The 23539-nt window shown below is 42.4% G+C and overlaps 1 protein-coding gene across 1 annotated transcript in view; it reads left to right on the top strand.

Annotated features, from left to right (window-relative positions):
- The window catches only part of LMNB2 (lamin B2), a 54600-nt gene extending 31864 nt beyond the window's left edge, over window positions 1-22736 (top strand). Inside the window, exons 4-13 of the mRNA XM_009880611.1 lie at window positions 5695-5851; window positions 7506-7631; window positions 10072-10242; window positions 16450-16575; window positions 16782-17002; window positions 17598-17889; window positions 18411-18518; window positions 19404-19523; window positions 20947-21048; window positions 22305-22736. Coding sequence (XP_009878913.1) covers window positions 5695-5851; window positions 7506-7631; window positions 10072-10242; window positions 16450-16575; window positions 16782-17002; window positions 17598-17889; window positions 18411-18518; window positions 19404-19523; window positions 20947-21048; window positions 22305-22346 — 1465 coding nt within the window. The 3' untranslated portion in view covers window positions 22347-22736. The remainder of the gene's footprint in view (window positions 1-5694; window positions 5852-7505; window positions 7632-10071; window positions 10243-16449; window positions 16576-16781; window positions 17003-17597; window positions 17890-18410; window positions 18519-19403; window positions 19524-20946; window positions 21049-22304) is intronic.
- Window positions 22737-23539: the final 803 nt, after the last annotated feature.

Below are 23539 nucleotides of genomic sequence, written 5' to 3'. Positions count from 1 at the left end.
GCCTGTCCTCATCGGAGAGGTGTTCCATCCCTCTGATCACTTTTGTGGCCTCCTCTGGACCTGCTCCAACATGTCCATGTCTTGTACTGAGGACTCCAGAGCTGGATTCAGGTAGGGTCTTACCAGAGTAGAGGTGGAGAATCCCCTCCCTTGACCTGCTGGCTGTGCTCCTTTTGATGCAGCCCAGGATATGGTTAGCCTTCTGGGCTCTAAGCGCACATTGCTGGCTTGTGTCCAGCAGTACCTCCAAGTCCTTCTCCCGTCATCCCCCCAGCCTGTATTGATACCAGGGGTTGCCCTGACCCAGGTGCAGTACCCTGCACTTGGCCTTGTTGAACCTCATGAGATTCACATGGGTCCACTTCTCGAGCCTCTCCAGGTTCCTCTAGATGGCATCCCATCCCTCAGGCATGTCAGTCTCACGAGTCAACTTGGTGTCAACTTGCGGAGGGTGCACTTGATTCTACTGTCTATGTCATTAATGAAGATATTTAACAGTACTAGTCCCTGTACGGACCCCTGAGGGACACCACTTGTCACCGATCTCCGTCTGGACATTGAGCCATTGACCACTACCCTCTGAATGCGACCATCCAACCAATTCCTCATCCACTGAACAGTCCACCCATCAAATTCAACTCTCCAATTTAGAGAAGCATGTTGTGGGGGACCTTGTCAAAGGCCTTACAGAAGTCTAGATAGATGACATGCCTAGCTCTTCCCTTGTCCTCTGATCTAGTCACTCCATCATAGAAGGCCACTAGGTTGGTCAGACAGGACTTGCCTTTGTGAAGCCGTGCTGGCTGTCTCGAATGACCTGCCTGTCCTCCATGTGCCTTAGCATTGCTTCTAGGAAGATCTGTTCCATGATCTTCCCAGGCCCAGAGGTGAGGCTGAGAAGTCGGTAGCTCCCAGGGTCCTCCTTTCTACCCTTTTTGAAAACGGGTGCAGTATTTCCCCTTTTCCAGTCACTGGGATCTTCACCTGACTGCCGTGACTTTTCAGATATCATGGAGAGTGACTTGGCAACTGCATCAGCCAATTCCCTCAGGACTCTGGGATGTATCTCATCCCATAGGCTTGTATATGTTCCGGTTCCTCCGGTGGTCATGAACCTGATCTTCTCTTACAGTGGGAGGAACTTTGCTCCCCCAGTCCCTGCCTTGCGGTTCATCTACTTGACAGGTGTGGGGAGAGAGGCTGCCAGTGAGGACTGAGGCAAAAAAGTTGAGTCCCTCACCTTCTCCTCATCCGCTGTTATCAGTTTGCCAGTCTTGCTCATTGGGGAGGGTACGCTTTCTTTGACCTTCCTTTTCTGGCTGACATACCTGTAAGAAGCCCTTCTTATTTTTCTGAGTGTCCGTTGCCAAGTTCAGCTCCGGCTGCGCCTTGGCCTTCCTGTCCCCATCCCTACACAACTGGGCAAGGTCCCTGTACTCTTCCCAGGATACTTGTCCCTGCTTCCACTGCCTGTGCGTTTCCTTCTTGCCCTTTAGTTTGACCAGCAGGTCTCGACTCAGCCATGCTGGTCTCTGGCCCTCCTTTCCTGACTTCTTACACCTGGGGATCAAGAGCTTGCACTCTATGGAAAGTGTCCTTAAAGATCTACCAGCTCTGTTGTGCTCTGTTGTCCCTGAGGGCAGTTTCCCGGGGGGTCCTATTGACTGACTCCTTGAAGAGCTGGAAGTTTGCTTTCCTAAAATTCAGGGTCCTGACTTTAGTCTTTGCTTGACCCTTATCTCTCAGGACTACAAACTCCACCAGTGCATGATCATTGCAGCCCAGGCTGCCTCCAATCTTAATGTCACCAATCAGCTCACTTGTGTTGGTGACCAACAGGTCCAATATCGCAGGGCTGTCTCTTACCTCGCTTAAGAAGTTATCCTCGATGCGCTCCAGGAGTCTCCTGGATTGCCTACAGCTCACCATGCGGCTTTTCCAGCAGATGTTGGGGTGGTTGAAGTCCCCCAGCAGGACAAGAGCCTGCATGTGCGATACCTCCTGGAGCTGGAGTAAGAGGGTTTGTCAACAAGCTGGGCGGCCTGTAGTAGACCCCAACCACACGGTTCCCTTTGTTGCCTCAGTCTCTAATTCTTACTCATAGGCTTTCACCCTGTGCGTGGCTATTCTTCAGAGGCAGCTCTTCACACACTACCCAGTTCTTGATGGCAAGAGGCCATCAAGAGGGCGAGGCCTCCGTCCCTCCTTCCTCCCCTGTCCCTTGTGAACAGCCTGTAGCCATTGATAGCCGCACTCCAGTCATGGGATTCCTCCCGGCAGGTTTCAGTAGTGGCAACCAGGTCGTAGCTTTCTGGCAGCATGGTGGCTTCCAACTCCTCCTGTTTGTTGCCCATGCTGCGTGCATTGGTGTAGAGGCACTTCAGCTGGGCTGTCGACTGTGTCCTGTTCTTAAAGGAACACTTCTTAATTCCTTTGAGGTATTTCACCAGTGTTTCCCTGTTGGCTCCTGTTACCTCAGGAGTCCCTGGCTCATCTCTGTAAGACTTCCAGTGTGCTCCAGTGTACCCAGCATGTCTCAGAGCAACAGGCTGAGAGCCCTTGCTGGCACCCTGTAACTTTGGCGTGTTGTCCCACAGCTTGTCACAGGCAAGCCTGATAGTATCCCTTTTCCCCTTCAAGTCTACTTCAACTATAATTTCAGGGGGCTTTGTCATAGTGTGAAGCTAGTTTTGGCTCCAAATTAGGGATTGATCTGCAGAAGACAGTGAGGAGCGTTGGTTAAGATGTTAGCACCCATGCACATCTCAATTCAGTTTGCAAATGAATAATGGGATATATTATTTCCTTGCATTACAAGTGGGATTCAGTTGCCTGAACATCAATGTCTCTTGCATTATGGACATTGTCAGTTATCCTGAGTTATGGTATAAGCCTCCCATGGGTCCTTTTTGTTATACATGCCAGTGCACCTGGCAGTGCTGCCTGGGTAGGGACAGTCCTCAACATGGATACAGGCTGGGCAATGAGTGGATTGAGAGCAGTCCTGAGGAGGACTTGATACTGGTGGATGAAAAACTGAATATAAGCCTGCAATATACGCTGGCAGCCCAGATGGCTGATTGCATCCTGGGCTGCATCCCCAGCAGGGTGAGGGAGGGGATTCTTCTCCGCTCTGGGGAGAGCCCCCTGCAGGTCTGCCTCCAGCTCTGGAGGTCCCAACAGCAGAAGGACACGGAGCTGTTGGAGCAGGACCAGAGGAGGCCCTGGAGATGCTGCGAGGGCTGGAGCCCCTCTGCTGGGAGGAGAGGCTGAGAGAGTTGGGCGTGTTCAGCCCAGAGAAGAGAAGGCTCTGGGGAGACCTTGAGAGCCCCTTCTAGTATCTGAAGGGGGCCTACAGGAAAGCTGGAGAGGGCCTTTTTACAAGGGCATGTAGTGATAGGATGAGGGGTAACAGTTTTAAACTGGAAGAGGGGAGATTTAGATGAGATATGAGGAAGAAATTCTTAACTGTGAGGGTGGTGAGCCCCTCACCCAGGTTGCCCAGAGAAGCTGTGGCTGCCCCATCCCTGGAGGTGTTCAAGGCCAGGTTGGACGGGGCTTGGAGTAACCTGGGCTGGTGGAAGGTGTCCCTGCCCAGGGCAGGGTGGGTGGGACTGGATAAGCTTTAAGGTCCCTTCCAACCTAAACTGTTCTGTGATTCTGTGTATTTTAGAACATGTATAACACATACCTGTACCTTGAACACGGCTCATGAATTTAGAATTTTTTCTATTGAGCCAAGTTCCTAACTAGGTTCATAAGCAGTTGGATAGTTTCACTTTATAAAAAGTGAAATATCTTTCGGATGTTACAACACTGTTTCTATGACAGCTTAACTTTTTAGTTTAAAGATGTTTGTATCAGGAGTAGGAACGTATTTTTAAATCTAGGATTAAAATATTGTTGTAAAAATGGACATTCTGATACTATTCTGAAGCAGGTATGGTTCTTTCCTATATGATCTGTAACATGTAATATGTGCTTTTGTGTGCATCTTTTGCTGCTTGATGAAACTTTTGATGGCTTGAGGGGGGGGATGAGAGGAGGAGGCATAGATGGGAACATTTAATTTACTAGTGACATGCACAGTATTTTTGCTTTGGTTTAACAGCACCCTCCCACAAGACTGCTGAATGAGACCTGGCGTAGTGGTCAGAGTGCGTTCAGTCATAGCAGAGATAACTTTGACCTGGTAAAGGCAAGTCTCCTGTCCTGATGTTCTTGAAGTGTCTATTCATATCTTTACCAATGTCACAGGTCCCCAGGTCAAGCAAAGCCTGGAGGTAGACATATGTAGGCCTCATCCGTCTGCTCCTTTTAGCAGTCTTCCTGCTTGAGCTGCAAGCTCCCAACTCTTGAGTTGTGTGACTATCTTGCTGCGGCTTCCTCTGCCTGCTATTCCTCTTGGTCACTGAAAGATTTCCCTTGAGCAAACAGGATTCACAGTGACAGATTGTACCAATGATTAAGAAAAATTGGTTACAGTTGAATGAAAACAAATTGAGATCTACACCAAGGAATGCAGAGAAGACACATGAGCTTCATAGCTAAAGTGTATCACAAAAATAAGTCTATTTAATCTATTGTTAGGAAAAGATGCACATCGTGCTGAAGCATATAAAGAGATACTGTCTGTAGGACACACCAGTACCCCATAAAGCAGGATTTTTTTAAAAAGTAATTCTGGGCATCACATTTTGTTAGGGTAATAGGCAAAGTAAAAATTTAAGAGGATAGTACAAGTGATCAGAAGTTTGGGAACCAAGACTGAGGGTTTGGGCTGGCGAGCAAGTTTTGTATAATCTAGAGCAGTGGTTTTCAGCTTTTTTTCCCTTTGTGAACATAATGTTTTTTCTCATGTTTGGAGTTGCAGACCAAATACAGAACTTTTCAAAGCTCTAGAATAGGAAGCTTAAACTGCAGCAAGGAAGGATTACTTCATGTAACAAAACAGTTTTTTAATAACATGACAACACACACCTAGAGAAGCTGCAGAAAGTCAGTTTGTTAGAGGAAAAGGTAGACAAATACTTGGTGGGCAGGAGGAAAATGACCTGGATGATTTCTGCAAGTTGGATATAACAGCTTGAGTAGTCATATTTAAAGTGACCAGGGTTGCTTTGCTCATAATGAATACTGCTGAAGAAATACTGGTTTATTCCTGAAAGGTGATCACGTTTCCATGGTGGATTACTACTCTACTGCTTTGTGTGGGAATACATCCTGGGGAATGGGCTTTGTCACATCAATTACAAACCACTGGGGATGCGCATGGGCCTCTTTGGGAGATGCGTGCGCTCTGCTTCTCAGGGGCTGTAGTCCAAAGTGATAGATGTCAGCAATTAAATGTGCTGTGCAGCAGTGAGATGAAAAAATACTCTTTACAACTTGTGTGTAGAGCAGCTTTATTGTCATCTTTTAGCTGAGTTGCCTTCTTGTTTTTCCCTTGTCTATGACATGTTTTCCTTCATCAGGCAATGCATTTACAGCACATTGGTGCAAGCTGCAAGTTTTAAGAGGCATTTATGATTACTTCTATTAGATGCATTTGCAGGTTACTCTGGGAGCCATCTAGTGGTACGCTAATCCTAATAAAATGTGTATAATAACAAAATATCTGTAGTTGTAATCAAGACATGCTCAAGATGTGTGTGCACCCACGTATAAATATAACTACTTTTTTTTTTTTTTCAGCTACAAGAAGAAAGATGCAGATTTGTCTGTGGCTCAGGGTCGCATTAAGGATCTTGAAGTGCTGTTCCATAGAAGTGAAGCAGAACTCAATACTGTCCTGAATGAAAAACGCAGTCTGGAAGCGGAGGTGGCAGATTTGCGTGCCCAACTTGCTAAGGTATGTCAGCAAATGGTTCCTTGCCGTAGCACAGGAGAGGCTGTGTGTTGTAAAAATCATTATTTTTCTTTGTGGCTAGTTTATAGTCTCAACATCATTGATCCAGTTTGCTTACCGCTGAACCCTTGCCTGCCCCTCTTGGATATAAAACTGAATTGTAAGAAACCAAAGCAACATGGTGTTTTAGAAATTTTGCTAGTCAAGAAAGCTTTTCATAGAATCATAGAATTGCTAAGGTGGGAAGGGACCTTTAAGGTCATCAAGTCCAACCATCAACCTACCCTGACAAAACTACCTTTAAACTATGTCTGTAAGTACCATATCTACCCTTGTTTTAAACACCTCCAGGGATGGTGAATCCACCACCTCCCTGGGCAGCCTATTCCAATGTTTAATAACCCTTTCAGTGAAAAAAATGTTTCCTAACATCTAATCTAAACCTCCCCTGACAAAACTTGAATCCATTTCCTCTCGTCCTATCACTTGTCACCAGGGAGAAGAGGTCAGCCCCCACCTCTCTACAACCTCCTTTCAGGTAGTTGTAGAGGGTGATAAGGTCTCCCTTCAGCCTTCTCTTCTCCAGGCTAAACAACCCCAGTTCCCTCAGTCAGTCGTTCCTCTTAAGGCTTGTCCTCCAGACCCCTCACCAGCTTTGTAGCCCTTCTCTGGACACACTCCAGCACCTCAATGTCCTTCTTGTTGTGAGGGGCCGAAAACTGAACATAGCACTCGCAGTGGGGCCTCACCAGTGCTGAGTACAGGGGGATGATCACTTCCCTAGTCCTGCTCACCACATTATTCCTGATACAGTCCAGGATGCTGTTGGCCTTCTTGGCCACCTGGGCCCACTGCTGGCTCATATCCAGCTGGCTGTCCACCAACACCCCCAGGCCCTTTTCTGCCAGGCAGCTTTTGAGGCACTCCACCCCAATCCTGTAGCGCTGCATGGAGTGGTTGTGACCCAAGTCCAGGACCTGGCACTTGGCCTTGTTGAACCTTATACCATTGGCCTCAGCCCTTCGATCCAGCCTGTCCAGATCCCTCTGCAGAGCCATCCTACCCTCAAGCAGATCAACACGCCCACCTAACTTAGTGTCATCTGCGAACTTACTGAGGGTGCATTTGATCCCCTCATCCAGACCATTGATCTGCGAACTTACTGAGGGTGCATTTGATCCCCTCATCCAGACCATTGATAAAAATATTAAGGAGAACTGGCCCCAGTTTCTGGTGTTTCCATATTCGTGAGATACCAGGTTACTAAATGTTATCCTTTGTAAGGTGCTGCATAATTTTAAACTTACATTGGAGTACCCAGTGGGACTACGTTGGCAAGAAGAATGTGCAACATATTGTGCTTGAGGAATTAATAATCCTCAGCTCAATTATCATACTGTATTGAAATAATCCTGTATTTTGGATAACTGGTATAAAACCATGAAAACTTATTTTAAATATTCACACGCACACTGGGTTTTTTTGAGGGTTTTTGGTTTGGGTTTGTTTTATTTTTTGGAAAATCAGTGGCTTGACATTAGATTTGTGGTTGTGAATAACTGGTCCAAAGATGTCAAATGAAGAACATAAATGGATTATGGGTGGGAAATAGGGATCCAGACAAAATTACATCTTTATCTTTAAAATTCTTTACTAGGCTGAAGATAGTCACGCTGTGGCTAAGAAGCAGTTGGAGAAGGAGACACTCATGCGTGTGGATCTGGAGAATCGGTGCCAGAGCTTGCAAGAGGACCTGGATTTCAGGAAGAATGTGTTTGAGGAGGTATTATCAATCTAGCAATCTCATCATAGTCTGAAGTTTATGTAGCTTTTATTGAAACTGACTATAAGCAATTACTAACTAGCCCAGGTAGGGAGAATCGGTATTATCCTTGCTATAAATGGGTTGAGTAATAAAACAGTTAATGGTTTTGCAGTAGTTATGTGGTAAATCACTGGCAGAGCTGGCATGAGAGTCAAGTGACAAGGGTATTGTTCCATGGGCAGGTGAGCTAATGTAGTAGCAGACTGCTGTGGGAAAGGCAAAGTCTTGTTCCCTCTCTCTGGACCTGGTTGCATGGCACTGCTCCTTACTTGCACCAGCTTTGGTGGTTGGTGGACCTGACTATAACCTGTTTTCATTGACAAGAACAGCATGCAATTACCTTGCTTCTTGCAAGGGTGGTTTACTGCCTGTTTAGTGAGTTGAGTTGGCTCATTGTTGTTCTAGTGAGGACCAGAGTTTTTATAAAGTAAATAGTGGGAACGCACAGGTGGGTGTTGGGAAAGGGAAGCACGACCTTCTGTCTGTACCAGATAAAAAGTGTTATGTCAGTTTATTCCATCTTGTGAAAACCAGCTCTGACCTTTTGGTTTTTCTGCAACTGCGTTCAATTAGTGGCTGCTGAGCAATTGCCACATGCTTCTGCCCTTCATCTCACCTATGCTAGTTGTGATGTTTGGCTCACCATACACCAAACCATTTCAGCCCGATGAATTAGTAAAATACTTGGGGGGGTTTGGCTGAGTTTAATTCTTGTGAGCTTAGTGGCTGAGTTATGTCTTACCATGGAATGAAATGAGTGCCCAGACTGGATTAAGGGATGGGGCAGGTCTGTGTGGCTATGGACATGGGCTGGAGCAGGGCAAAGAAGCCAACCAAGCAGGTAGACGTCCCTGAGTTGTACTGACAATTGTCTCACATCCATGCCCTGGAGTAGTTGGATTGCTGTATGCGACTGCAATAACAGACCCTTCCTTGGTTGTAGGGTCTTAAAGTAACTGTGCTTCCTGAGGAGAGTTGTGTTACTGCTGACTAAAGGTGAAGCTAAATGAGACAGCAGAAACTAATCTTAAAGCTTGCCACACTGAAGTGGTGGTGTTCCTTTAACCGTCCCTGGAGCTCTTTGATCTTTGTATGGACCAGCTCAACAAAGAGAAAACGGAATTGGTTTGCTTTAGGTTAGTGAATGCATTTGGTTCAGTAAAGGGTCCAAAGCTCTATTAGAGTTAGAATGTCATGATTGGAGTGTGGCAAGTGAAGTCTGCTTATTCTAGTGGTGTTGAACTGTGAGATCAGCTCAGCCCTTCACCTGATGCTGTGTAGTCCCCCACGATATTTTTGTGCCCTCCAAGGGGTCATTGCCTACAGTTAGTGAGAGACTGTTGCTTGCTAGTTTTCTTGGCATAAAAATTCACTGCAGAAGGGAAAGCATCTTCCAGATCACATCAGGGCACATTGCTGTGAGTAGAAGGGTGTGTTTCTAAGAGTCTATTTTTAGATGTAGAGCATTTCTGCAAAACAACGTGTAAAGTCGTGCTGAATTTGTGTTACCCTGCTATGACTCCAGTTTAGGCATGCAAAGTGAGCCTTGCTTCATTTGCCTGGTATTGCTCCTCTTGGCCCTACTGCTACCTTCAGGCATCCTCCCAGCACTCAGTACCGCTCCCCTGTTTGTCCTGCCCTGAAGGGAGAAATTGTTTCTTTCTGATACCATACATTCAGGCCTGGCCAGGTCTCGGCATGAGTAACAGCATGAGTAAGTCTTGCCTTACTAGTTTGGGACTGGTGTTCTAGGCACAGAGCATTCATACTTCTCTAAACCCAGAAATTTCTTAGTACAAACTCTGACCAGAAAAAAACCCTATGTTTTCAGGATTGCTTGGGTTGCTGCTTTATTACTAACGTAATCAAAATCTAATGAGTAGGGGTCATACAGTATACAGAAAAAGAGAAGATCTGCATGTACTTAAATGTGAAATTTGAAGATGCAGTCTTTCTTTATAGTGATTACTTTTTCAATATATCTAATGGTCACAAAAGGTGTTTGTTTTTATTTGACTTTGTAGATTGCTATTGTAATGTAGGGATGTATATTGAGAAGGAAGGGACTTGTGCAGCACATGGAATCTCTCTGCTGTGTAAAAATTTATGGTTCCCCCCTCCCCATTTTGACTTTTGTAACCTAAAACAGCTCCTTACTTAAAAACAGGTTTACAAATAACTATATACAGTTTAAGTCGAATCACTGTTAAGAATTGTATCCTACTAAATGAGAACAGTAACCTGCATCTGTTAGTACATGCAGTAATTCTTGGGCCTAAATGCCTTCAGTAATGTAGCTCCTATATACTGAATAATTAGCACTGAATTAGTTAATTGTCTGAATGTAGTTGCTTGTACTAATGTGGGAATTTGTCCCCATTTCTTTTTGTGTGTGTAGGAAATTAGGGAAACAAGAAAACGACATGAACATCGTTTGGTCGAGGTGGACACTAGTCGCCAACAGGAGTATGAATCCAAAATGACTCAGGCCCTGGAGGATCTGCGAAATCAACATGATGAACAAGTCAAACTGTACAAAATGGAGCTTGAGCAGACCTATCAGGCTAAGGTAACTACTGCTGCCCACAGCACTGTCTGACAGGAAGTCCAGGTGGTGAGATAAGACTGTTTCCATCAGCCCTACTGTCTTTAAGGAGACAAGTAGTTACAATATGAAGAAGCTTTGTTCCAGTGTTCAGACACCTCCTCTGGCGCTGTGCGCAGGTGCATTTCCAGGGAGGTTATAGCCAGAGGTAATAGCTCGGAATAGCTTTAGCCAGCAAAGCCCAATTTTAAAGAAAACACATGGAACTGTTGGTCACAGCAGAGGACATAGTGGGAATAGCAGCTGTCACACAATAGCTGATGAAACAATGTCTTCTGCTGTGAGGGTTTTTTTCCTTGATGTCAGTAGATCCAGTTCTTCCTCCAAAATGGAGGTGGTGGAGAGACTTGCAATAGGTGCAATGTGTTGGCTCAGAGAAGCTGGAGGGATGCGTTGGAGAGATTGGGGAATGGCTGCGTTTCAGTATGGGCTTTTGCCAGGATGCAGTGAGCTTGCAGACTAATGGACATACTGAGAGGTGCTCCGTATCTAAGGCTGCATTATCACTTTACTCTTACTGTGGCCTTTGCAATGTTCTTACTAGCCCAAATACTTTTTTAAATGTGTGTAAACCTTATCGCATTTCAGTGGTCTAAGCTAGTTCTGGATTGGAAAATTACTAGATGCAGTTGTGGTTTCATTGGTGGCAGGGAAACTTCAGGCAAGGTATTGGACCTTTTTTGACCAGCTTTGGTGATGAAAACCATGGTCTATAAATCATAGAATGGTTTGGGATTGGAAGTGACCGTTAAAGGCCATCTAGTCCAATGCCCCTGCCATGAGAAGGGACATCTTCAACTAGATCAGGTTGCTCAAAGCTCTGTCAAACCTGGCATGGAATGTTTCCGGGGACTGGGGCATCTCTACCACCTGTCTGGGCAACCTGGGCCATTGTTTCACCACCATCAAAATTAAAAAAAAAAAAAATAAAAAAAATTCTTCCCTGTATCTTGTCTGAATCTACCCTCTTTTAGTTTGAAGCCATTAACTCTTGGCCTGTTGCAACAGGCTCTGCTAAAAAGTCCATCCTTATCTATCTTGTCATCGCAAATCACAGAATGGTAGGGGTTGGACCTTTGGAGATCATCTAGTCCAACTGCTCTGCCAAGGCAGGTTCACATAGAGCAGGTTGGACGGGAATGTGTCCAGGCGGGTTTTGAATATCTCCACAGAAGGAGACTCCACAATGTCTCTGGGCAGCTTGTTCCAGCGCTCTGTCACCCTCAAAGTAAATAATTTTTTCCTCATGTTCAGATGGAATTTCCTGTGTGCCAGCTTGTGCCTGTTGCCCCTTGTCCCATTGCCAGGCACCACTGAAAAGAGTCTGGCCCCATCCTTTTGACACCCATCCTTTAGATATTTACAAGCATAGATAGATCCCCTCTCAGTCTTCTCTTCTCCAGGCTAAACAGACACAGGTCTCTCAGCCTTTTCTCATAAGGGAGGTTCCCTTGATCATCTCTGTAACCCTCTGCTGGACTAAGCCCTCTTTAAGTACTGGAAGGCTGCAATAAGGTCTCCCAGAGCCTTCTCTTCTCTGGGCTGAACAACCCCAACTCTCTCAGCCTGTCCTCACAGCAGAGGGGCTCCAGCCCTTGGATCATTTTTGTGGTCCCCCTGTGGAGCCACTCCAACAGGTCCATGTCCTTCTGACATTGGGTGCTACAGAGCTGGACGCAGTACTCCAGGTGGGATCTCACCGGAGCAGAGTGGAGGGGAAATATGAATATAGGAGTAATTTAATCCAGAAGAATGCTTCTTAAACTTCTTAAATATTTGCACTCTTTTGGTTTATCTGCTTCTTGTTGTGGATGAGTAGAATGCACCTCACTCAAAGGAGAGAAGCAGCAATATGTTTTATTGAGGTAAAATAAGAATTTGACAGAGTTCAATAAGTTTGATGGAATTTAAGAAAGTTTAGCAGTGGTTTGACAAGGTTCAATAAGTTTGGCAAGGTTCACCTTATATTACTGCATGGAAGGAACATACAAAGGAAAATTGAGTTAGAATGATTCACACATAGACCAGAGATGCAAAGAGTAAGGAGAACCCTCCTGTTGAGTCATGAGGTTCAGAGTGGACCCCTTTGCTTCATAAACTCCTTTTGGAACCTAGGTGCAGCTGGGCCCAGTTTTAGTCTCAGACTTGGTCAATGGTTTATGTCTAATGGAATTATCCATGCAACGTTTATAATAACATGGAGTAGCTACATGGATTAGTAATAGTATTAACTATTAACTCAGCATGTTAGTCACTTACCGAGGATCTGTCACAGGTAAGGGATCTCTCTGCCTTGGCTAAGGAAGGATCTCTTAGTCTCAGCTAAGGAATCTCTAACCTTGAGAGTTGTTCCTGCTCAAGGGGAGAGTCACTTGGTGTGCAGCCCAGCTGCCGTTCAGGGAGAGCTCAGATTGGGCTTATCTTGATGGTAATATTGATAGGGTGAAGTAGTTGGCTGTCAGTCAATAGTATAGAAAAGATAGATGTCTTTGGTTTAGCTCTGGTATCTTGTTCTTTGCTTTGGTTATCTTGCACTTTTGGGTTTCAGAGCCACCTTTTGAATATTTTTCAAGACACCTTCACTCCCTTGTAAGAGACCCAGGAGCTTTCCAGCTTGCAAGTTCACCCCAAAGATGTGAGGCCAGTTTTCCTTAGTCAGCCTGAACCAAACTAAGACTAGGAGTCAAGTGTATCTGTCGCACCTCTGCAAATCCAGAGTTAGCAAAGTCCAGTTCATCCAGCACTGGGAACATGGGAGGAGTAGCAGCTTTGTTGTTGGTACAATTGCAGGTTACAGGTTTGTTGTGGGTTTGGGGTTTTTGTGGGGTTTGGTTTTTTTGGTGTTGTTTTTGTTGGTGTGTTTTATATATGTATTTGTTGCCCTACGTGAAGGAATTAGGCAGCTGCCAGATTTCTGGTTATTGAAAATACTTGCCAATAATTACAGCCACTTCTAATTCATTTGTGGTGGAGAAATTATGGTGCTGCTAACATTTTTCTCCCCCACCCTTCACCAAGACTCCCTTTGAATTCTTTGGTTTGATGATTTACAGCCTGAGAAACATTGCTCTACAAATACTTAACTATTTCTTACAGCAGCAACAATATAGATAAGAGATACTGAAAACCAAAATCAAGTATGGTTAGCAGTCTTGGCATTATTCATAGAAGTTAGGAACATACGGTATTTTTATACAATGAGATATTCGGATTGACTTGTCACAGTCCAAAGATGATCCAGGGCAGAAAATGCTTCGTTAAACTAAAGAAAAAGAAAACAAAGAAGTCTGCAAAGTACAGACTTGAGAATGAAAAAGTTATGAGATTTGAACAGGGGTATGAACAAATTTAAGCTGCTTTTTCATCTCATAAAAGGTGACGGTTATGGGCGAAGTTGGAATGTGAAGGTGTCGCAGATGGAAGTATTTGAGTCAGTTATGATTTAGCAGCTATTCAACATTTATTAGTGACTTTAGGTGGATCAAGAGGTTGAATTTTAGCAGCACTTAATCATTAACTGATTTAAAGGCTTACAAAGTGATTTAACAAAGTAACTAAACAGTGACTGACAGATTTGAAGATGGTGAAATTCAGACTAACTGACTATAAAGTATCCCAAATCAGTACATACACATATGGGCAAAAGCACAGATCTCAAATCAATGCATATACATCTAAGCAAAGCATATAAATGTGCTCATACACACACGCCAGTCTGTAACTGCTGAGATAAAACATCTCTTAATATCGCATGACTCTCAACGAGCTGGTGGGTACCCCTTGTAACTCCTACGTGTGCACGTACAAATGGAAGAACATCCACATCCATAAAGGTAATGTGTATTTATCATAAACATGTAAGTGGAGAGGTGGATGAAAGAGAGGCTAGCTTTTAGTTAAAATTTCTCTTTTCTTGAGTTAAATACAATACATCGACATTCCTCAATGGGCGGTAATTGAGGCTCAAGGGGGCTTGTCTCTCCCTGGCCTTCTAGTCCTCGAGGTTTTTGCCTGAGCAACGTCCCAACTCAGGGGAGATACTGGCTGCAGCCTGCTGTGATTCAGAAGAGCTCAAAGGGTCTTTACTAGAATTGCTAGTTACAGGATCGGAGATAATTGACTTCCGTCAGGTACTTTTCCACTCCAGCCCAGCTCAGACAATGGAGTAGTTTGGTACTTTCCATCGTTATGCAAGCCCAGGACCTGCTATGACTTGTGGTCCTGGTACCCCCCTCTCTGCAGCCACAATCCATATGGTGACAGAAGTGATTCGTTATTGTAGTTATCTTCAAACGGTAGGAACCATAGGAACCATGCACATTAGGGGGTTGCCATAGTATTCTATTCCATTACTCCCCACCTTCAAACGGTAGGAGCTATGGGAACCAGATTATACTAAGGGGTTGCCATAGTGTTCTAGTCCGTTGCTCTCCACACTTTTTCTTTCACGGTAGACCATTACGTCTCGTCATTGTAATTGTATTATCATGTAGCCCGGGTGGGGAAGAAATTGAGACCAAGTATTGGGAGGCCTAAGGCAGGGCGGCGGGATTGTACCACCACACAAGGGAAAAACAAGCTTAGCTGTGAGCTTCATTCTGTGGATTTCTGGATAAAGATGTGTCCCTGCTCAGAGCTTGAGATGTTAAAGAATATGATGTCAAAGCAGGTTGTTAAGTTTAGCTACTGAGCTTCTCCAGGATGAGAGGGTCTTGGGTAAAAGCTTACGTCTTGCCTGACCATGACCTTTGATAATAAGCAATAGAAATTCTAAATCTGAGGATTTTGCACTATGCCAGCATGACTGTAAGGATGTGAATGGTTGTCAGCATTCAATTAATTTTTAATTTTAAACTTTACAAGAAGTCATGTATATTGGACTTGAAGTTCCTTCAAAACCCTTGGTCTAAAGAAGGCTCTATGTGTGTTTTCTTCCTTCCTCAGAAACCTGTGAACAGCAGAGCTAATGAAAATTGAATTTTATAAAGCTTTCTGTTGCGTGGCTGAAGAACATGTTCTGCCTGTAACTGTTCTTAGAATTGGGGTTGTTTAGTTCCTGGGTGGTTTCCATGGTGTGTAGCAGAATTGTTGAACTCCAGCTGCAAGGCATGAAAAGGATGCTTCTTCTAGTTATCTACTTTGATGAAACTTATCATGAGCTTTGAGCTCAGTTGTTGCTCTGTCAGCTTTGGTTAAAATTAGCCAGGAGAAATGAGGCTTGTTTCTTAGGTGAAATTAACAAACACTGAAAACAAATTGAATGTTGGCAACTATTAGAGAAAGAGAATAAAACCAAAAGCATTGTTTTACCTCTGGGGCAGGATGTCATCTGAAGTGCTGTGGGTAGTTTTAGTCCAGCTTGAAAAGGTAGTACAGAGTAATACTGAGAATACTAACAAAGACAATTAAGAATATGAAACAAGTCCTGCATGAGGGAAGTTAAAATAAAATTTCACCTGGGAAAAGAGATGAATTGAGAAAGGGAAAGATAAAATGGATGTCTGTAAAAGGATAAATACCATGGAGAAGGTGAATGAGGAGTGATTGATTATTATTTTTCAATAGAAGTAGGAACAGTGAATGTCCAGTGGCAGATTCGAAAGAAACAAAAGGAGGTTGTTCTTCATTAATACATAGCTAAACTCTTTGCCCCATAAATTCAAAAAGCAGAGACAAATTCCTGCCTGAAAAATCCATGAGATAGTAGCATAAAAATACTGTCTCTGGCTTAGGAAGTCCCCGAGTTGCAAATGGCCAGCTGAGATGTAATTCCTATGGAATATTTTATTGAGCCTAGTCCCTGGGCATCCAGGGAACCAGGCAGTGAACAAGGTAGCCTTTGCTCTGAGCCAGTGTGATTGTTCTTAAAACAAACGCACAGGTCGTGTGATCACATGAACCTCAGCTTTTGGAAACTATAAGGCTGCTTGTATAATGGAAGGGCTAATAGACTTTTTTTTTTAACAGCATAAGCAAATCCTATGGGAATAGATTGAAATAAGTTTTTCTGGTCCTTAGGGCATTTCCTTAACGTTACACAGTTCTTGCCGTAATTTTACCAGATTTCCATTTAAAATTATTTAAGATTAAATAGCTTCCAATTTTTACAGAAAGGATATTTGCAGGCTATCTAACTCAATGCAAGTGACTTGTATAAAACTTGCCTTCCAGCTGGAGAATGCCAAACTGTCCTCTGACCAAAATGACAAAGCTGCTGGTGCAGCTCGAGAGGAGTTGAAGGAGGCTCGCATGAGAATAGAAACTCTCAGCTACCAGCTTTCTGGCCTTCAGAAACAGGTAAAGGGACTAAATTTGCTTTCATCTCTGATACAGAGCACTGTATTGTTTGTATATATTAACAGTTCTGTTCCTTCATATTTTATGAATTTTACAGAGAGAAAGCTTGATATGCTCCTTTGGGAGGGAGATGAATTTTTAATTTTTTTTTTTTTACTGTACCCACATAGACGCCAACTGAGTTTTCCATTGTGTTGTCTATCTAGGCTAGTGCTGCAGAAGATCGCATTCGTGAATTGGAGGAAATGATGGCTGGTGAGCGGGAAAAGTTTAGGAAGATGCTAGATGCAAAGGAGAGGGAAATGACAGAAATGAGGGACCAGATGCAGCAGCAGCTTACAGAGTACCAGGAACTGCTTGATGTTAAATTAGCACTGGACATGGAGATCAGTGCTTACCGAAAACTCCTGGAAGGAGAAGAGGAAAGGTACGTATAGATTCCGCATTCTTTTCTTCGGACTAGGAGGTGTTTCTGATGCTTATTTTCACCATTTCAGCAGTAATGCCCAGATTTTGTTTCACTGAAGTCATATTGGCTTCACAGTACAATGTGTTGCATGGAACACTTGCAAGTGTTCTCATCTGAACGCTTTTTATTTTATTTTGGGTTTTATAGTAGTCTCAGAGTACAGTGGAAAATATAATTCTGTGCTTGACATTCATGTCCTTTTTATTTAAGTGCTTATACTTCTGTGTTTTCCTTTTTTTAAATGATGTGGCCCAAAAATAGTGTGTTTAGCAGTAGATATACTGGAGGGGGGGGTTAAGTGATCTGTGTTGCTCTCACTAGTGATGCTTTCCATGTCACACAATCTTACTACCAGAAAATTTCTCAGGGATGAATAGCACACACCACCACCATCCCCCTCCTTCTCTTAAGTAGTCTTCCTGACACACACAGTGAGGCTGCTTTCAGCCTTGAGTCGTATTACAGTTCTGGTTATGGAGTATGTTGTAGCATTACTGCTTTTTGTGTAGTTCCCTGGATGAGTTAATTAAAATGCTTGCTTTGTTGTGTTAAGGTTGAAGCTCTCTCCAAGTCCCTCCTCCCGTGTTACAGTCTCTCGGGCTACCTCCAGCAGCAGCAGTAGCAGTACTTCACTTGTTCGCTCTTCCCGAGGCAAGAGAAAACGTCTTGAAGCAGAGGAGTTTTCAGGCAGCGGAACAAGCGGAATTGGCACTGGAAGTATTAGTGGCAGCAGTAGTAGCAGTAGCTTCCAAATGTCCCAGCAAGCTTCAGCGACGGGAAGTATCAGCATAGAAGAGATAGACCTGGAGGGCAAATACGTTCAACTTAAGAATAACTCTGAGAAGGTGAGTGTCGGAAGAATTCGCAGAAAGCAAGGAGGAGGAGCTAAAGTGAAATGCTCCACATCCTTTCGTAGCACAAGCAGGTGGAGTCACTTGAAGAGCAGGGGCAGCATCCTGCAGTAATAAACAGGAGCATTTGAAAGTTGAATGTTACAGTGTGCTAGCATGAGTGTAATGTTTGTTGCAGGAAGAGAACATAGTTTGTGTCCCAAATGTCTGAACATGTGTACTGGTACCTTGCTCATGTAAATAGCCTGGATGGCTCTAGCAGAACTTCTTTGTGTGAAATGTGTATTTTTTTAAATTTTGCTGAACGACCTTGCGGGATTTACACTTCAGACTGTTAATGGGTATAAAAAAATACTTTCAAGTTAGAATGCAGATATCTAAGAACCATGTAAATGAATAAATAATAAATAAATAATATTCACATTATTTTAATAACAAAAAGACCTAGAGAAAGCTCTGATGCCTGTTTGCTCTGTTTTGCTCACCCTAAATAACCTTATGACTCTCTTCATTAGGATCAGTCTTTGGGTAACTGGAGACTGAAAAGGCAGATTGGAGATGGAGAAGAAATTGCTTACAAATTTACTCCTAAGTATGTCCTCAGAGCTGGGCAGACTGTAACAGTAAGTTATACTTGCAGTATGTCAATAACATACTCTTCTGTTGATTTTTGTGGCAGTTGTAAATCTGATGTTTGGTACAGTCTGATCTGGTATATAACTTGATTTCACAGATCTCACTTTAGAGGAGCAGGATTTCAGTTATAAAAATGCAGATAAGAAAATGAATTTCTATATTAGCACTTCAGTAATTAAGACCATTTCAGGCACAGAGAAAGTTGAAGAAAAGGGTATTTGGGGGGGGAGGGGCCAGGTCAAGGGCTGTTTATTTTCAAACACCTTTGCCCAGGTTTGGAACGCTAATCCTGCTCAACCTTTTAATGAAATAGGAATGTTTTGGAGCATTCACTCAGTCTAGTAGACTTAGTTAAGTTTAAGACTAGATGTTCTTAGCCTTGACTGCAGTAGAACAGCTGCTTTTCAATAATTTTGTGGTTTATTTTAAGTCTGCAACAGATGTTCTTTCAGAATAAAAAAATGGCTTTCTTTTAATCAGTTCCAGCTATTTACACTTAAGTATCAATTGCTCATATATATATATAAAAGATCAAATTCATACACTACAGGCTCCGTTTTATGTATTGGCTCCATACAGGATCGTTGTTGAGACAGTGGTAGGAGACATTTGTGTATTTGGAAAAGCATTGATGACTGGAATATTAAGTACAATTTTTTTCTCTCTTTTTTTTTTATGGCTAGTGTTACTTTTTGTGGTAGACTGAGAATAATATCGTATTACAAGTAATGGTGTAGGTAAAAGGGTAAAACTGCCATTGGAATTCAGAAACAAAAGTGGTATGTAGAGAAAACAAGGAGAATTAGGGGATTCGGTATATTTAAAAATAAAATGTGTACGAATAGCTAATTACAGAATGTCTTTCTCACTAGATTTGGGGTGCAGATGCAGGTGTATCTCATAGCCCCCCTTCTGTACTCGTGTGGAAGAATCAAGCCAGCTGGGGCACTGGTGGAAATATTCGCACATACCTCGTAAACTCTGAAGGAGAGGTAGGCTGTGTCTGTAGAAAAAAAGCTGTGGGCTGGGTTATCTCCCAGACTCTTTAAGAGGTGGGGGGAAGGGGGAGGGAGGGGCAGACACGACATGACGATGACAAAATCCTCATTTTAAGTTCTCCCCTATTGTCTTCTAAAATAAGACTGTTTATAACACTGAAAATAATTGAATATCTATATGGAACTCTGAGATTTTGGGGAAATTTTGGAAAACAGCGACATCATCCTGGTTACATCCATAGACTTTTTCAACTTATTTTAGAAAAACACCCTGCTAACAGAGAACTTGTTTGGAATTTGAGAATCTAAGTTTTGCTGGCAATTCAAAGTTATGTTACATAGTACCTACAATATTCTGGGGTGCAATATAAATATTAATGTAGGAAGATCGCTGTCCTTTCAGTGTTGGAAGTATATCAGAAGTTTTCATTTGGCGCAGGTTCTTGTGTATTCTGAATTGTCCTACATCTGCCCACACCCAATTTCTTAAAACCATCCCTGCCAAAGACTCCTGCACGGGAGGATCTACTTTGGCTGTTCATAAATGCGCCATTATCCCAGTGATCTGATAGAAATAGAAAAGTGAAACAGAACACAGTTGTATCAGTTCCATGCTGTCTTTCTTGCTGGCAGTTCTGTGGCAGCACTTTGTGCTGGACCAGCAGCACAGGATAAAGTAGGATGGACAGTCGTTTGTACAAATAGAAGGCTAACTGACTTAGTATTCAAAAAGAAGTGGTTAAACTGAATCTGAAAGAATTTCAAATCCATGTCCATTCCCACTGTGGTTACGTTTAGAATCCCTGCTTAGAAGTGTATGTTTAGGGTGACACTTTCACAGGTAGAAGTTTGCACCTATGATTTCAAGGGTGCAAGTGTACAGAAGAATTTCTTGCTACTAAGAAGTGTTAAAAATAATTTAGTAATACCGAAAGCTTCCTGGGGTTTTAGAATTCTTTTTAGTGCTTGATTTAGAAGACAGTCCTGATAACTGATATATGCAATTAATATAGAATATTTAGTAGAAATTATGAATATTCTCAATGCTGTGTAATCATACTGAGAAATTTTTAGTGTCTCACATCATGATATGTCTCAGACAGCTCCTAGCGGAGTCTGCTATGAGCTTGTATAAAATTGACTAATGACCACCTGAAACATGGCTGCTGCTTCTCAAATCCCTAGGTAATGAAAGAAAATTCCCAAGCTAAATTACATTACCATGCCTTTCAGTGGATAGCATAGGAATGTTGTTGTGGTTTGCAGGATATTACCAGTATTTGCTTGCATAGCTAACATTAAATCTAGGGCAAGTTGCTTTAAATCCTCCGAAATTTTATTAGGGCTATTATATTTATGGAATAGCAAAAACATGAGAGAGACTACTGACCCTCTCTTTATCTATCATTTTGTGTAGGAAGTTGCAGTGAGAAGTGTTACTAAATCAGTAGTCATGCGAGAGAACGAAGAGGAAGAGGATGAAGCAGAGTTTGGAGAGGAAGACCTTTTCAACCAACAGGTAATAAGATGCAGACCAAATGTTTAACTTGTGCCTTTTTGGTTGGATTAATCAGGCATAAGATTTAGGGGGAGTCCCTTCAAATTTTGCCAGCTCTGAGCTTCCCGGTCCATTTTTCCAATGGATGCTTGCAGAGGCTGATCCCAGAATGGCATGCAACCCTGCAGCCTTACTACAATGCACAGAGAGAGTCTGATGTGAGCAATCTTCCAGGAATTGCTGCTTGAATCAATAACAGTACAGCTTAAGCAGTGGCTGATGCCAGGTCAGGATGCCAGGGTGTCTATGGAAGTATGTAACAGATCACAGATTTACAGCATTGCAATGACATAGACTATTTTTAGGGTTAGTAAGATTAGTTTTAGCAGTCAGTGTTCCTCCCATTCTAGTAGTTCCTTCTCTGTTAAAAAAAAAAAAAAAAAAAAGTCTGTGGTATTCTTGCTGTAAGCAGAATAAAACCATTGGGAAATATAACCACTAAAAAACAGAAAATGGGGAGAGCTTCTGCTGCTGCAAGCTTCAGCTTATTGGTTTATTTTCTGATAGTATATACTTGCTACATTTGAAATAAACTTGTTTTTTCTTAATAATACCACCTATATGTTTTCATAACCCTTAGTTAAGTACTGTGAAAAAACTGACCAGCAGTCAGCAGAGTGAAATGGCGAAGGATACTTCATACAGGTGATATCAGAAAATATTTTAAAGTTATTTCAAACTCAAGCAACTTGTTCTCCTGATAGTGGCCATTAGTAGCTCTTTTTCACAAGGAATCATTCTGTGCAGGTTTGAAGTTGAGTTCTAAAAAGTTTTGGGTTGTTTTTTTGTCTCCAGGGTATTGAGCAGTGTATTTGTAGTATAAAGCAACAAAACCAGATTATTATTATTTTTATTTTTTACCCAAAGAAGCAGCTATAGCAGCATAGATCTCTCTCAAATGGAAGCATCCTTTGAAATAAAGGAAGGAACTTCCTGTTCTAAAGCTAATGACATCACAATTTTCAGTTGTCACCTTGTATCAGTGATGAAAGTGTGGAGATTGACCAATCAACCCATCCTGGAAAACCACAGCCAGAGTAGCAGTGTCTTAATCCTGACAGTAGATTGTGACATGTGCTGTTCACTCTCTATAGTTGTGATGTTCCCTGAATATAACTAAACTACAAAAAAAAAAACAAACTGAGATGATAACCAGAGTCTAGGCTTAAATAGCAAAAGCTAGTAAGAATTGAGTTCAACTGTCTGTCTTATTTTAGGGGGATCCCAGAACAACCTCTAGAGGATGCTCAGTGATGTGAAGAAAGAAAAAAGAAACTATTTGCTCTTTTTTTCTTCATTTATTTCCTTTTATTTTTGCTATTTCTTTCTCTCCAGAGCCACTGAAAACTATTTTTATATGCATCATCTGATTTCTTTGAAGTTTACTCCTTGGTACATTTTGATAAAAAAAAAAATCAAAAAAAAAAAACCTTTACTGAACAAAACTGCCAGAATTTTTAAGAGATTTCTTTATTTTTCCCTCTCTGTTGAAACACTATATTGGAATACATCATCTTTCCCCATACAGAGTTTAAAGTCTTACGTACAAACCTGCAGCAGAAAAGAAATTTTTAGCTAAAATGGGATGAGACTCCTTGAGTGTATGGTAAATCTATAATTGCATATATAACCAGGATAACTCAAAAAAAAAAAAAAAACCAAAAGTGTAAGAAGGCGTGTTCATCTGCAGGGCCCCAAAAGAGATTCACAGTAGTGTTTCCTCCATACTTTCAGAAATGGTAATATCTTGCCTGGTATACTCAGCAGTGCCCAGCTTAGGAAAAATAGACCTCAAGTTCATTAAAAATGCTACTTCACCAGTGGAAGTAACAAAGGGAAGCTGCGTTTTAGATATTCTTGGCTCAGGACCACAGGATCTTGTCCTGCTCTAGGGTTTGACAGCCTAGTGGTAAAAACATCTGAGTCTGTCAGCACCTTGGCTCCATATTATTATTTCAGAAGATGGAGAATAATGGGTTCTGCTTACTAAATATGTATACCATCTTAAGGTATGGAAGTGTGAAAACCAGAGGTTTATGTTCAGGGAATTTTGACATCACAGGTGAGACCTTGTTAAATCATGGACGCAAGTTATGATGTACGGTATTTATGATGTTAAGCATCATGATTTAATGCTTTTGACATATTCAGCATTAAACAGAATGGTTAGGATTTTAGATGTTAAAAGGTGATTTTAAAGGTTATCCTGTGTAAATGTTGACTCTCTTAATCAGAGCTAGATGCAGTTTGTTCATAATTCTCTTACATTCAAAGGGACATTGTCAGATATCTTAAGGAGTGCTATTTGCAAAATAGTATGGAAACAGTTTCATGATTTTTAAAAAAGTTTAAAGGAACTGCTTTTGTTTAGGACATAAACATTGCTTTGCAGTGTTCAAATGCTTGACGTAAAGTCTAACAGTGAGTGTAGGGAGAATAATGCTTTTTATTT

This window comes from Charadrius vociferus, unplaced genomic scaffold (genome assembly GCF_000708025.1).
Source record: "Charadrius vociferus isolate BGI_N301 unplaced genomic scaffold, ASM70802v2 scaffold702, whole genome shotgun sequence".
Taxonomy (NCBI): Eukaryota; Metazoa; Chordata; class Aves; order Charadriiformes; family Charadriidae; genus Charadrius; species Charadrius vociferus.
This window is presented reverse-complemented; position numbering and strand designations above follow the sequence as displayed.